The sequence below is a fragment of the Anthonomus grandis genome, chromosome 5 (genome assembly GCF_022605725.1).
Source record: "Anthonomus grandis grandis chromosome 5, icAntGran1.3, whole genome shotgun sequence".
Classification (NCBI taxonomy): domain Eukaryota; kingdom Metazoa; phylum Arthropoda; class Insecta; order Coleoptera; family Curculionidae; genus Anthonomus; species Anthonomus grandis.
The window spans coordinates 33,991,947-34,007,348 of NC_065550.1; the positions used below are offsets into that span (position 1 = coordinate 33,991,947).

General features: G+C 32.4%; 1 protein-coding gene across 1 annotated transcript in view; it reads right to left on the reverse strand.

The window, feature by feature from the left end:
- Nucleotides 1-15,402, reverse strand: part of LOC126735870 (dnaJ homolog subfamily C member 13) — a 97,726-nt gene that overhangs the window by 1,423 nt on the left and 80,901 nt on the right. The window contains exons 25-27 of the mRNA XM_050439963.1: nt 11,696-11,912; nt 10,701-10,886; nt 2,256-2,637 (exon numbers count right to left, since the gene is read on the reverse strand). Of these exons, the coding sequence (XP_050295920.1) occupies nt 2,256-2,637; nt 10,701-10,886; nt 11,696-11,912 (785 nt within the window). The remainder of the gene's footprint in view (nt 1-2,255; nt 2,638-10,700; nt 10,887-11,695; nt 11,913-15,402) is intronic.

The window sequence follows — 15,402 nt, forward strand, 5'->3', positions numbered from 1 at the left end:
TTCTTTGTGGTCGGTGCATTATGCAGGATAAAAAATATTTTTTTTTAAATTTGTTCAGAAAATTTTGGCGTTTTTTTCTTTAAATTACAAAAAGTTGAGAATTTTAATAATTTGTCTATGATAAGATTTTTTTTACGAAAAATTTATGCGTTTTTCTTCATAAAAATTGGAAAAAAACTGAGAATTTGTCCAGGAAAAATTTCGTGGGTTTTATTTTTTGCCCAAATTTACAAAAAAAATTAAGAAAAAAATTGAGAATTTTGAAAATTTGTCCTAAGAATTTTTTTACAGAAAATTTATGTATTTTCCCAGATTTTCCACAAGTGGGAAAAAATCGAAGGCTTCGAACATTTGTCCAAAAAATTTTTTTTCAACAAATTCCAACATTTTTACCCAAAAATTGGCAAAAATTGATAATTTTCAATGTTTGTCCAAGATTTCTTCAAAACGAAAGTTGTTTTTTTTTAATATATACAGGGTGTCCCGGTTCATGTGGGAAATCTCTCGGATTCAGGTAGAACATCGATAAATAATACCGAACGTTCCTATAAAAAAAATTCCTATAGGCCTTCTTTACGAAGATACAGCCTCCTAAAGGACGCTGCTGGAAATTGGATTTTCATAAATTACTTTTAAACTACCCGGTAGAATTTAATAAAAATTTTAGGTGATGAACACTATTAGGGTTCCTCTTAAAATGACATCCTTAAAATGCATTTACCTTGTTTACTTTACCAGGGGCGAACTAGGTTGTACACTTTAATGCGTATGTTTTTAACACCCTGTATGTTAAAGTCTAAGAAAAATAAATGTGGATACCTTGAACCCTAGGCTAAAAAAAAGGTACTCTTGTTCATTATCGATAAAATGAACCGTTTTGGAGAAAAACAAATTATGTCTACTTATTTACAAATTTTTGGTAAATTCATTGCTGTCGTATTAATATGGGATGGTACATATAAACCAAATCTTCAATCTTTAAAAGTTGTCCAAAATTATATTCTTAAAGTAATTTACCAAAAGACAAGCTATACTCAACTGAATTTTTATATAATACTGAGATCAGTAATATAGGTCGACTTTAAATAGAAAATATTTGTACATAAAACTGATATTTCAAAGAGACAAATTTGTCAATAATAGGAAACCAGGAATAATGTACATAACAATAGGTCTTTACCACTTAACTACAAACAACTTAATCGTCATTTTATTCATTACTTTGAGCCAAAGTTTTGCAATTTAATTCCTCCTAAAATTGGAAATAAAAAAGGACTTAAAATATGTATATAATAATTATAGTAAATTTAGTATATTCCTAAGGTGATATACACTTATTTTTTAATTATCCATGTTTCGTGTTAGGGAAGCGTTTTATGGAATTTGATGAGATTTGTGTACTAGCTTTGGTTATTTTTTTTTTCATAATTATTTGTTCCTACATAATTTAAGGTTGGAATTTAAAGTTGTTATATAGACATTTTTGCTTTCTAATGTTAGTGTTATAAGCTCACACAAGTATTTAGTTACTTGCCCGACTCTCATTGCTCTTGTTTTGGTTCCATTAAATAACTATTATTATTACTCACCAATTTTTATAAACCTTTAAGTACATATTTTTTTGTTTTTTAATATTGTCAGCAGGTATTGAATATAATTAATTTAACAGTATTCATAGGGCCACTTGGCTTACGCACCATTTTACTGGTGCAGTATGTAAGGTTTTTTTTTTATAATCTAAATGCGTCCTTTTTGGCAGGATATATTTTAATAATATTATTGTATCTAGATTATTTACAAATAAATGCTTTTTGAATTTGAATTAGTTACTTAAAATTATTTTTTGTATTCTATTAATGTTTTGATGTAGAATTTTGGAAATAAATAATGGAATTACTACTTTTTTTAAGAAGTGCAGTGTATAACTAAGAGTAACATTCCGATATACTTAAATCAAAGTCTATATATTTCAATAATTAATTAATATATTGAAATATACAGACTTTGTTTGAATGTTTGTCAGTAGTTTTAATAAGTGAATGACCAAGGCACAAATGTGTCTTGAAGAAAAGAAATATATTTTATGAATCGTCGGCCTATTGGGTTTTGTTGTCTGGTTTATAAGTCAATATCTATTTGGGCCAATTGAACCGTAGTACCGGTAGGTAGTTGGAAAAACTGATTTTTTACATCCTCTAAATAAAGTATTCAAAAAGTAAAATTATTCAGTAAACTTTGGAAAACTCTATACATACCAGTTAAGTATCCGGACACGTTCGTATTGGTAATAAACAAATCGTGCTTCTGATCCTTATATTCCGCCCATACGCCGCTCTTCTCCAAGATGGCGCTCACCTTATCGCCGTACAACAAACTGGACGTCATCGATTTCAACGCCTTCACGATCTGCGCCTTCGTCATCGAGGGATTATCCAGCAAATCCAGTCGTTCCTCCAACAAATTCAACAGGAAATGAATAAATTCGACGTCCAACGCCTGTTTCACCAGCTGATCCTGACTGTTGGCGAAAAGGCGACTTAGGGCTTCGCAGGCCGCCGCCACCATGTCTTTGCGAGCCTGCATCGCACGTTTTAAGGGGCGCATGCATTGCGTTTCCGCGATAGCACCGATACAAAGCTTTAAAAGTTAACATTCACGTTTACGGTATATTAGTTTTACCTATTTTGTCGGGTATTACGTGACTATTTCAGTAAATATCGCTTTAGGAAATTGCATGAAGAAATAAAATTCAAAATGAAAAGTCTTCAAAAGTATGGGAAAGTTGAAACATGACTTCAAATATCTATAGAAATACATAGGAAATTTCAGAAACCCATCGAAAATAACTGAAATTTTAGTCAAAAACTATAAATGATTTCAATCACATGGAAAATAAACCAGAATCTCTGCAAATATAAGAAATGACTAAAAATATCCAATGACAGAAGAAATTTATTCCTCTGTTCGTTAGAAAACTACGAATATATCAATTTTTAGTGAGTTTTCGGTGATTTGACCAAAAATTGAAAAAAAAAATAGAGACTAATAGGAAGAATATTGGAAAATTCAACCTATTCTAAATAAGACAGAAGTATTTAGAAGAAATATGTTTTTAAATCTGCAACAATACTTTTCGTTATATTTAATTCAATCGTAATCCAATAATTTTTAAATACAATAATTTACTTGAAGAAAAAGAGCAGATTCACTAAACCTCAAGTAAATCATTGTATTTAAGAAGAGTACGATACAAAGTGTCATATTTGCTATGTGTGACTATTGCTATTTCCGAAACTATAGGAGATACCAGGGCGGTTAAATTAGAAAAAAGTTGCCAATTTTTATACTTATTCTAAATCCCTTTACAGCGTTGCAAAATGTTTATTAGTTCGTGAATTACAGGCTGATTTATAAAAAACGCCAAATTTAATTTTAATTATTATTTCGAAAACTATCGGTTTTAGAAACTTACAAAGTTTTATAATTTTTTGTGCTCGACAAAACTTCACCTTTAATTTTTTTTATGACGTTTGGAATCTTGTCAACGGCTATCTACTTTTTTTTTTTTAAATACGCTCCTCCATTTTTTTAGTTAGGAGTTTTAGTCAAATGCCTAAGGTTCAGACAAATGACTTTTCAGGTTTTTCTTTTCAGACTCTTATATCCTAATTTACTGGACAAAATGAAAATTTTACTTTAAGTGCCTGGAATAAAATTTAAAAAACAACTACAAATTCCAAATTCCAGGCTTTTAAAATCAATTTCCATTTTTATTCGTAGAGATTTCCAAATGCTAGTAGATAATTGTTTCTTATATTTCTTAGCATTTTTAATATTATTTTGATATATTCCAGACCTGTATATTATTCCAGGAATTTGTAAAATTATTCCAATTATTCCTAAAATCCCATAAAAAATTATCCCAGTATACTTCAAATGATAACAGAGTGTTAAAATTTTCAATTTTATTTTTGGCATTTTAAATGTCTGATGAGGCATAAGAAAATTATCCTAAATGCTTGGAATAAAACAAAAAATGTCTCCAAATCCTTTTGACAATACAAAAGTTTATTTCAGATGCCTAGAGTACATACAAATATTACGAATATCAAGAATTTAAAATATCTGGAATTTTTTGTTGGTAAATTATCAGGGTCTATATTATTTCAAGCAATTCTAAGATTTATTTTAAATCATCGAAATAACACAAAAAATTAGCTCAAGTATCTAATGCTAGGAATAAAATAAAAACGACAGAGCCTGAAATAAAATGAAAAATTACTTCAATTACCTGAGATAAAATGCAGAAGTGCTTGGAAGAAACGACTCCAGCAGCATTTTAGAATCATATTTCCAGTTTTATTCCAGGTATTTTAAGCATAATTCCTTGAATAAAACGGAAAAATATCTGAAAGAACTCAAACACTATTTTAAATGCCTGGAAGGAACGACTCAATTATTTCAGCCTCATATGCATACATATTTATTTTTGCTTATGTTCCAGGCATTTATTTAAACATTATTTCAAATGCCTAAAACGCATAAAAATTATTTCGAAGTTACTGGAGTAAAATAAAAAATTATTTTAAATGCAGTATTTAAAATCACATGACCGGTTTTATTTCAGGCATTTTAAAGAATATTTCAAATGCCTAAGGTTCAGACAAATGACTTTTCAGGCTTTTTTTTTCAGACTCTTATATTCTAATTTACTGCACAAAATAAAAATTTTACTTTAAGTGCCTGGAATAAAATTTAAAAAACAACTAGAAATTCCAAATTCCAGGCTTTTAAAATCAAATTTTATTTTTATTTATAGAGATTTCCAAATGTTAATATATAATTGTTTCTTATACTTCTTAGCATTTTAAATATTATTTTGATATATTCCAGACTTTTATATTATTGCAGAAGTTTTTAAAATTAATTCAAATTTTCCTAACTTATTTTGAAAGCGTTCTTTATCCCTTTAAAATGACGTATCTCATTCAAATATTTCCTAACGTTTCAACGTATTAATAACCATCATCAGGAGTTTGTTCTTAGTGCAGATCTGATTTTTTCTTTATTGTAAATTAATTACTTATTAATACAGTAAAAAGTTTATCTTTTTGGTTGTTTTTGGATCTCCTATAGTTTTGGGAAATAGCAATAGTCACACATGGCAAATAGGACACCCTGTATATATAATAGTACAATTTTTTATATGCCAACGAGCTGAGATTTTATCCATCGGCCTTTAAACTCGTTTCTTCGTTTCAATATCTAATAAATATAATTGAACATAAAAACTATTTTTAAATCACAAAATACATTACGATATTTATTAACAGAAACTAAACTTTTTAACGAAAATTAATCAAATAAAAATGTAATATATAAATTATTAAAAAAAATAATGAACTCAAATCTTATATAATGCATAATTACACAACATGCATTTGACGATAACCATATAATAAAGTGTGCTGCTTCCTCAACTTTAACAGAGGAACAGGGCGTTCTTAAAATTAATTGATAATTGAAATTATATTTTCTTCATGTATTTTCTGTTATTAAATTATATTAGGTTTTATCTAGCAAAAAAGTAAGCTTTATATTTTCTTTGTTACTTTTTGAAACAATTTATCAAGTGTCAATAAAAAAAAGTCTTATGAATCGTTCTAAGAAGCATTAAAGAAATACAAAAATTATAAGTACTCTTACATATTTAATTTTGTTTTATTTTATAACAGGTTTTTCGCTCTTTTCAATTTCAATAAAAAAATAAACTTAGATCCGATATTAAAAAGCAGAAACATCAGTGGTCGATAGATAGAACCTGAGCCCCTGGATATATAAAAAGATCTATTATACCTCAAGTAAATTATTAAATAAATAAATAATACGTTTATTTTAAAACTTGCACAAGAAAAAATTCGTATTATTACTAAACTGAACCACTTGTTTTTTCTTATTATCCTTTACTTTTATTATTACTTTTATATAACCCGGTGTTTTCGTAATCTAGGTGACTCAAATAAGACGCTGGTATACTTAGTTTGATTTCGAAAAAAATTAATTTTTGGTGAAAAAATTCGATACGGGGGGGTATACCTGAAAAATGAAAAAACCCAAACTTTGAAGGTCGATATCTCGGCTTCTATAAGAGCTATCGGGAAAATTTCAACGGTTTTGTCTTAGTTTCGTCATACTGAATCCAACGAGACCATCCGCAAGATCGTAGCTTTTACGATAGCCGAGATACGGCATTTTTGATGCCCATTTTTGGCCTCAAAAACGGACGTCGAAAACGACTTTTTCCGGATTTTCAAAGTGCTCTCATTCCCTTAGTTCTGCTCGGATCCTGTTATAACCTGGTGTTTTCGTAATCTAGGTGACCCAAATAAGACGCTGGTATACTTAGTTTGATTTCGAAAAAAATCAATTTTTGATGAAAAAATTCGATACGGGGGGGTATACCCGAAAAATGAAAAAACCCAAACTTTGAAGGTCGATATCTCGGCTTCTATAAGAGCTATCGGGAAAATTTCAATGGTTTTGTCTTAGTTTCGTCATTCTCAATCCAACGAGACCATCCGCAAAGTCGTAGCTTTTACGATAGCCGAGATACGGCATTTTTGATGCCCATTTTTGGCCTCAAAAACGGACGTCGAAAACGACTTTTTCCGGATTTTCAAAGTGCTCTCATTCCCTTAGTTCTGCTCGGATCCTGTTATAACCCGGTGTTTTCGTAACCTAGGTGACCCAAATAAGACGCTGGTATACTTAGTTTGATTTCGAAAAAAATCAACTTTTGGTGAAAAAATTCGATACGGGGGGGTATACCCGAAAAATGAAAAAACCCAAACTTTGAAGGTCGATATCTCGGCTTCTATAAGAGCTATCGGGAAAATTTCAATGGTTTTGTCTTAGTTTCGTCATTCTCAATCCAACGAGACCATCCGCAAAGTCGTAGATTTTACGATAGCCGAGATATGGCATTTTTGATGCCCATTTTTGGCCTCAAAAACGGACGTCGAAAACGACTTTTTCAGGATTTTCAAAGTACTCTCATTCCCTTAGTTCTGCTCGGATCCTGTTATAACCCGGTGTTTTCGTAGTCTAGGTGACCCAAATAAGACGCTGGTATACTTAGTTTGATTTCGAAAAAAATCAACTTTTGGTGAAAAAATTCGATACGGGGGGGTATACCCAAAAAATGAAAAATCCCAAACTTTGAAGGTCGATATCTCGGCTTCTATAAGAGCTATCGGGAAAATTCCAACGGTTTTGTCTTAGTTTCGTCATTCTGAATCCAACGAGACCATCCGCAAAGTCGTAGCTTTTACGATAGCCGAGATACGGCATTTTTGATGCCCATTTTTGGCCTCAAAAACGGACGTCGAAAACGACTTTTTCCGGATTTTCAAAGTGCTCTCATTCCCTTAGTTCTGCTCAGATCCTGTTATAACCCGGTGTTTTCGTAATCTAGGTGACCCAAATAAGACGCTGGTATACTTAGTTTGATTTTGAAAAAAATCAATTTTTGGTGAAAAAATTCGATACGGGGGGGTATACCCGAAAAATGAAAAAACCCAAACTTTGAAGGTCGATATCTGGGCTTCTATAAGAGCTATCGGGAAAATTTCAATGGTTTTGTCTTAGTTTCGTCATTCTCAATCCAACGAGACCATCTGCAAAGTCGTAGCTTTTACGATAGCCGAGATACGGCATTTTTGATGCCCATTTTTGGCCTCAAAAACGGACGTCGAAAACGACTTTTTCCGGATTTTCAAAGTGCTCTCATTCCCTTAGTTCTGCTCGGATCCTGTTATAACCCGGTGTTTTCGAGATCTAGGTGACCCAAATAAGACGCTGGTATACTTAGTTTGATTTCGAAAAAAATCAACTTTTGGTGAAAAAATTCGATACGGGGGGGTATACCCGAAAAATGAAAAAACCCAAACTTTGAAGGTCGATAACTCGGCTTCTATAAGAGCTATCGGGAAAATTCCAACGGTTTTGTCTTAGTTTTGTCATTCTGAATCCAACGAGACCATCTGCAAAGTCGTAGCTTTTACGATAGCCGAGATACGGCATTTTTGATGCCCATTTTTGGCCTCAAAAACGGACGTCGAAAACGACTTTTTCCGGATTTTCAAAGTGCTCTCATTCCCTTAGTTCTGCTCGGATCCTGTTATAACCCGGTGTTTTCGAGATCTAGGTGACCCAAATAAGACGCTGGTATACTTAGTTTGATTTCGAAAAAAATCAACTTTTGGTGAAAAAATTCGATACGGGGGGGTATACCCGAAAAATGAAAAAACCCAAACTTTGAAGGTCGATAACTCGGCTTCTATAAAAGCTATCGGGAAAATTCCAACGGTTTTGTCTTAGTTTTGTCATTCTGAATCCAACGAGACCATCTGCAAAGTCGTAGCTTTTACGATAGCCGAGATACGGCATTTTTGATGCCCATTTTTGGCCTCAAAAACGGACGTCGAAAACGACTTTTTCCGGATTTTCAAAGTGCTCTCATTCCCTTAGTTCTGCTCGGATCCTGTTATAACCCGGTGTTTTCGTAATCTAGGTGACCCAAATAAGACGCTGGTATACTAAGTTTGATTTCGAAAAAAATCAACTTTTGGTGAAAAAATTCGATACGGGGGGGTATACCCGAAAAATGAAAAAATCCAAACTTTGAAGGTCGATATCTGGGCTTCTATAAGAGCTATCGGGAAAATTCCAATGGTTTTGTCTTAGTTTCGTCATTCTGAATCCAACGAGACCATCCGCAAGATCGTAGCTTTTACGATAGCCGAGATACGGCATTTTTGATGCCCATTTTTGGCCTCAAAAACGGACGTCGAAAACGACTTTTTCCGGATTTTCAAAGTGCTCTCATTCCCTTAGTTCTGCTCGGATCCTGTTACAACCCGGTGTTTTCGTAATCTAGGTGACCCAAATAAGACCAATTTAATTATGTACAGCGACCAGCGCGGAGGCCAGAATAGAAACATAACAATGGCTGCAATTTGTGCGTACATGACTTATTCTGATAACTTCAGTCCAAAAGTTATCGATCACAAATTTCTTGTATCCGGCCATTCCTACTTGCTATGTGACGAAGATTTTGGCCTGATTGAAAAGCAAAAACGCTACTTCCAAGACATTTTTTTGCCAGATGATTGGATTAAAGTAATTTTAAGTGCCAAAAAGACCAATAAATTTAAAGTAGTAAAGATGACAAGTGGTGACTTTAGAAGTACAGTGAATTTGGAAAAACTTTTAACCAATCCAAAAAAAGGAGAAGAAAATGTAAAAGTCGAATGGCTAAAAATTCAGTGGCTAAAGTTTAAATCCGAGGAACCTTTTAATATTTATTTCAAATATTCTAATAATGATGCCGCTCTTTTCTACAATGTGAATGTCACTAAAAAACGCACAGAGCTTCAACAGATGAGACAGGATGCCTTCCAGTTAGATGTTTTGTATCCCAGAGGCCGACCTATCGAAAAATTGAAGTATAAAGACGTTCAAGGACTTCTGTGCTATATACCCCCAATCGCCATGAATTTTATAATAATTTGACAACCAGTGAGAATGCTGTTGATGAAGATATTGCGACACAAGAACAAGACGTTGAGGCTCAAGTGCTATAATTTGTTTTTTTTTTTTTTTTTTTTAATAATTTTAAAGGGCAGAGTGGCCCAACTGGTTTTTTTTTACAGAAAAACAATGTTTTTTTGAAATTATTTTGTTCCAATATAATGTTACGTGCCATATTATTATTATTAATAATATGGCACTTTTACAATACAAGTGCAATCTTTTACAATACAAATTTCCGTTTGACTTTTTATAAAAAAATTTAATGTCAATTATCTCAAAACTCCTTTTTTGCACTTAGGCCACTCTGCTCCTGAGCGGCTCAAATATAGGTAAACAAAGCTTAAGTAAAATAAACGCTTCAAAACAGCCTATAAATTTAAACAAAAAAGTAACATAAAATCTAAATATTGGCATGCAAAAAAAAATCCAAGATTGTCTTAATTGGTGAATCAGGTCTATTCTGGTAACAAAAGAAGTCCTTAATTTTAAAGTTTTTCCCTTTATCAAATATTTAAAAAAAAAATATCGCATATGTGTATTTAAGGTATTTAAGGTGTATTAAATCATTAAAAATATGACTTAAAATCCATACTTGTAACTCCTTTTTAAACTTCTTCATACTTTGAATTTCATCCTTTATATAATCGCGCATCATATTGTACAATCTTGGAGAATAATAATACACCGATCGTTGCCCACGTATTTTCAACGCAACAGTTGGATACGCACCTCTGTTTCTTGTATTTAAATTATAGCTATTTAAGTTTATATTTGTTTTATTTTTCTTAAAGTTTTTTAATATCAGTACAGTACAGTTGACCCACATCCAACAGCTGACTATCAAAAAATAAGCGATCAGTTGGCTACAGTTTATTTTTACCATAGATTTTAATTATCCATTTTTGAACCGTCAATGAATCGTTGGACCAAGATCGAATTAAATATAATGAAAGGGGTCTTTAATGATTCAAGTTCATATTTCTTCTAAATACGTGAAAAAGTCGATTTTCTACTTCTTTTCAACAATTGAGCGTAATTTCTAAATTGATATTTACTAAAATAGTGACGATTTTATATATACGAGAAAAAAGTGGATGGTTCCTTACGTTGCTCATGGATAAAGCTCTCAAAATTAATATGGCGGACTTAGGAACCATCGTTTGTTGTATGTTCGCACCCATATGCAAACAAATGCGCGGAATGTGACCGTAGGCGGGAATCATGTCGAGTAGGGCCGGCTGCGCGTGCAATAGGGCGCAAAGGGCGTTTGTCGATAGCTCCAGTAACTTTTCCTAAAATATATCACTTTAGTAAGACACCCGGTATGGTATAATAGTTTTCGAAAACTAATTAAATGTATGTCGTCCGAAAATTAATATACCGGCCTGGTCGGTTCAGATCTCGGGTGCGGCTATTAACTTGCAACAGCCGCATATTTTTCCTACAGAGACTTTTGACATAAGTTTCCTTATATACAGGGTGTCCCAAAAGTAATAGAACATAGAATAACAGTAGATAATTTACGTCAAAATAATGTGATTGAGGTCAACTTTAATAGTAACTGAAATACAGGGTGTCAAAGTATTATTTCATTTATCGTTTTTTTCTCATAGGTCCTGAACCAAATGAGGTACTGACATGAAATTTAGAACATACGAGTCTTTTAAAAAGAAAAATAAAATTCCATATACAGTTTTCGTGTTTTCGGTAGAGGGCGCTCGTTGCGTTAATTTTTACTTTTTTAAAGAAATTAAGTTGTTACTTTTCAAACTAATATACGGAGCTGCAAAAAAGTCCAGGGATTTAAAAAAGTAAAAACTAACGCAACGAGCGCCCTCTACCGAAAACACGAAATCTGTATACGAAATTTGATTTTTCTTTTTAAGAGACTCGTATGTTCTAAATTTCATGTCAGTATGTCATTTGGTTCAGGACCTATGAGAAAGAAACGCTATAAATCAAATAATACTTTGACACCTTGTATTTTAGTAACTATTAAAGTTGATCTCAATCACATTATTACATGACGTAAGGAATCTACTGTTGTTCCACGTCCCATTTACTTTCGGGACACCCTATACATTTTGTAATGTTGATTTACGTTTGGTGTATCTTTGGACATATTGTCCACGCAAGTCTCCAAAAGTTCCGATAGGAATTCTTTGGGTTTCCTGAGGGTCCAGGCGGGATTTTCGATGAAAAGACGCACGTAGACGCCGCCGATGATGACCTCGTTGGGCGCCACCAAGTTTTTCAGGCCGTTACTTTCGGGTTTTCGCCATTGCAACGACGGGGTGGAGTATTGCTCTCGGTAATGCCTAAAAAAAATGTAAAAGTATTAAAATAAACTTTCTTTACTTATTTAAGGGTTTAGTGAAGTGCTAGGCTATACAAACCAAGTTTTTATGCCTTGAAAGAAGTTGTTGTTTTTTATCCTACCGACTGCTCCACCAAAACTTATACAAATTCCTTATTTTTTATTACGGTTTTTATTTAACTGCCTGAAAGCATACTTTCTTATTCCTTCCAGGCATTCCAAGAAATTTTATATGCATTGAAGGATGTCATTGCTTTAATGGTACACAACTGTAACCTGCAAACTGTAAATCTTTTAACTATGTCAACGCTCTTATGGCTCTGTTTAACTCTTTGGTTGGGGGAAGACTAGAGTTTAACTCTGTTGTTTGGTCAACAATGTTTCAGAGATAATATGATGTGCAGAGAAAATATTTGAAGAAAGCATTTAAAGAGGACGTAGTTTATTCCCCAAAAGGGTCAATCAGTGAAGAATCGCTACAAAGATTTCACTGTCAAAGGCTACAAGGCCGATAATTATTATACAGGTAATGTCTCTGTGTGTTTCTCTATGTTGGGCAAAATTAATTTTAATATACAAAGAATTTCTACTAGGCAGAGCAATTTTTTCCTCCTCCTAGTGTATGGAATCTGTTCAGTATTGAATAAGGTTGCAAACCAAATTGATCTGAGTTGGCTTTACTCAAGATTCATTCAAACAGTTAAAGGTTTGTTATAAATATGTATACTGTGTATTTGCCTATATATGCTATGGAATTTAATTATGTAACTTATATAATTATAATGTCAGAGTAATTTAAATTAATTAGTATTCTTTACTAATTCATGTAATGTTGTACGATCCCTATTAGTTGTTTACTGTTTTCTAAAAAGAATAATTAAATGAAATAATCAAATATGTATGTTTAATTTCCAGGCAATGCTATTGATTGCTTTAAAAAAATTTAAGTGTATTCTTCAAAATTTCATTATTTTTTATTCCGGGTTTTGAACCAGAAAGGGTTTTTCTCTTCCATATTGATAAAACGTTTTGGACCGTCATATTAACCCGAGTTGGTGCCTTAAGATCCCCATCCGTTTCACTTTACCCTGAAGATCTGGACATAAATGGTAAAATTTGTCTCTTTGCGGACGATACTAGTTTTCCTTGGAGCAACTTTAATATGGTGGCTCTTCGTAGAACCATATCTCGTGACCTAGTCACCATTAAATCGTGGTGCGATTCAAATCTCTTATGCCTTAACGTCTCAAAAACTAAAGTATTATCATTTAGCGGTGCGTTGCAACCTTTTGTAATTATTAACAACAGAATGGAGGTCGTTGATTCCGTAAAGTTCTTGGGACCGATGGTAGACAACACTTTAAAATGGGATATGCACATCGATTCCTTATCCAAAAAATTAAGTTCTGCATGTTTTGCTCTGAGATCAGTATCCAGGGACCTAAGTTTGGCAACGGCTATAACAGTTTATTATGCCCTATTTGAGTCGCACCTCCGATATGCCCTTCCGTTTTGGGGTTCGTGTGGTGCGACTCAATTTGAGCGCATATTTAAGCTACAAAAGAGAGCTATACGCTATTCATTAAGACTAAATTACAGAACTCACTGCCAGGAATATTTAAAAAAATTTAAAATACTAACTCTTCCTTCCTTATTTATATTTGAATCCGTCTGCCTAATCCGCAAGCACTTATCAGATATGCCAGAAAGGCCATCTTACAATTATCCTCTTAGAAACGCAGAGTTCGATCTTTATCTACCAACCCCACGATCAGAACGAGTTAAACGATCCATTCTTTACAATGCAAAAAAAAATGCACAATCATCTCCCATTTGAAATCAAATCAATAACAACTTTTACCAAATTTCAGAAAGCTCTGAAATCATACTTACTGGAGAGAGCCTTATACACAGTAAACGACTTTTTTTAATAATTAATGTTATGTAATTTTAAGCACGCTCTTCCTAGACACTGGTTAATTTGTTTATGTTGTTATGTAAGCAAATTAGTAGTTTGCTAATAATGTATTTGTAAACAGGTGCCTGCTTTTTTGCCGACTTTGTATACAAGTGAATGTATATATATTTTAAGGAAATGTGACCTCAAACAATTTATAAAATTGTGAAGTTTTTTGTATTTTTTGTTATATTTTTTATTTAAATAATAGCTTTATCGACAAAATTTTAAATTTTAAGATACGAGTAATAAAGCATTGATTGATGTCCATTGATGTCCATGGAGAGTATCCGGTTTTCAAGGGACGAGGAGGTGAATGGAGAAATGGTCTGGAATTGGAAATTGGAAAACCAATGAATTCATTCAATAATTCATTCAATTCATTAAGTTTTCAAAAAACTTGAAAAAGTTTTAATAAAATCTCTACACACTGCCATGAGAGTTATTAAAATTCTAAAAATTTTATTGAACATTTTAAGAATCACAATGAAACTTTTTAAAGCAATGATCTGGAAGGAACAAAAAATTATTTTTCCAAGCAGTTGAGTAACATCTGGAGTAAAAAAATTTAAAAGGATTTATATACGTTTGTTGTATCAGTCTGTATTATACCTGGAAATAACCGGAATAAAGCAGCGACAGGCTCTAGAGCATAAAAATTCGCTTAAAGTGACTGAAAGGGTTATCATTTAACTTTTCTCTAAAAAACAATATAAAAAAAAATATTATCAGAAAAACAAAACTAAAAGAGGAAAATATAACTTTAAGGCAACACCTCAAAAACATGCTGAAAAATAAGAAATAAAAATCGAACAGTTTTTTTATAATTTCATTCCTTTTTACCCCAGATTTAACTCAAGTGCCTGGAAGAGTTTTCCAGGCACTTCAACACAATTTTTATGTCCTCAAGTCTGTCATTGCTTTATTCTTGCATAATTTTTATTTACTCCAGATTTTACTCAACTCTCTGGAAGAATAATTTCTTATTTCTTTAAGGCACTACAAGCAAATTTGTATGCCTTTAAGACTGTCATTACTTTATTCCGGATATTTCTGGGTATCCTACCGACTACTCCAACAGCAGCCAGTTTAACACATTTTATAAGGATTACATGTCCATTTTAAATAAAATTCTAAGGTAAATTAAAAGGTTCTTCAATGTTGTAGCAAGGATTTTCAATCACAAGATTTTCAATTTTTTTCTCACAAAGTTTGTAACTTGTTGTGTTCGTAAGTTTTAAATATGTTCCTTAATATGCCGGAGATTTTCAAAAATGTACTGGGCTGGGACATGCAGATTATGTATATTGTGGTGTCATCGGCGAAAAGTATACAGGGTGATTCATTAATATTGCACGAAAATGAAATGCCGGTTTTTTTGGGTTAAATTATGACGAAAAGTTCCTATAAACATATGTCCGAAAGTGCTTCGTTTCCGAGATACAGGGTGTTCAAATTTTCTTAAAAAATCGATTTTTTATTAATATCTAAGAAATGCCTTTGCTGTTTGCAATGTCATTCACACCATTTCTGG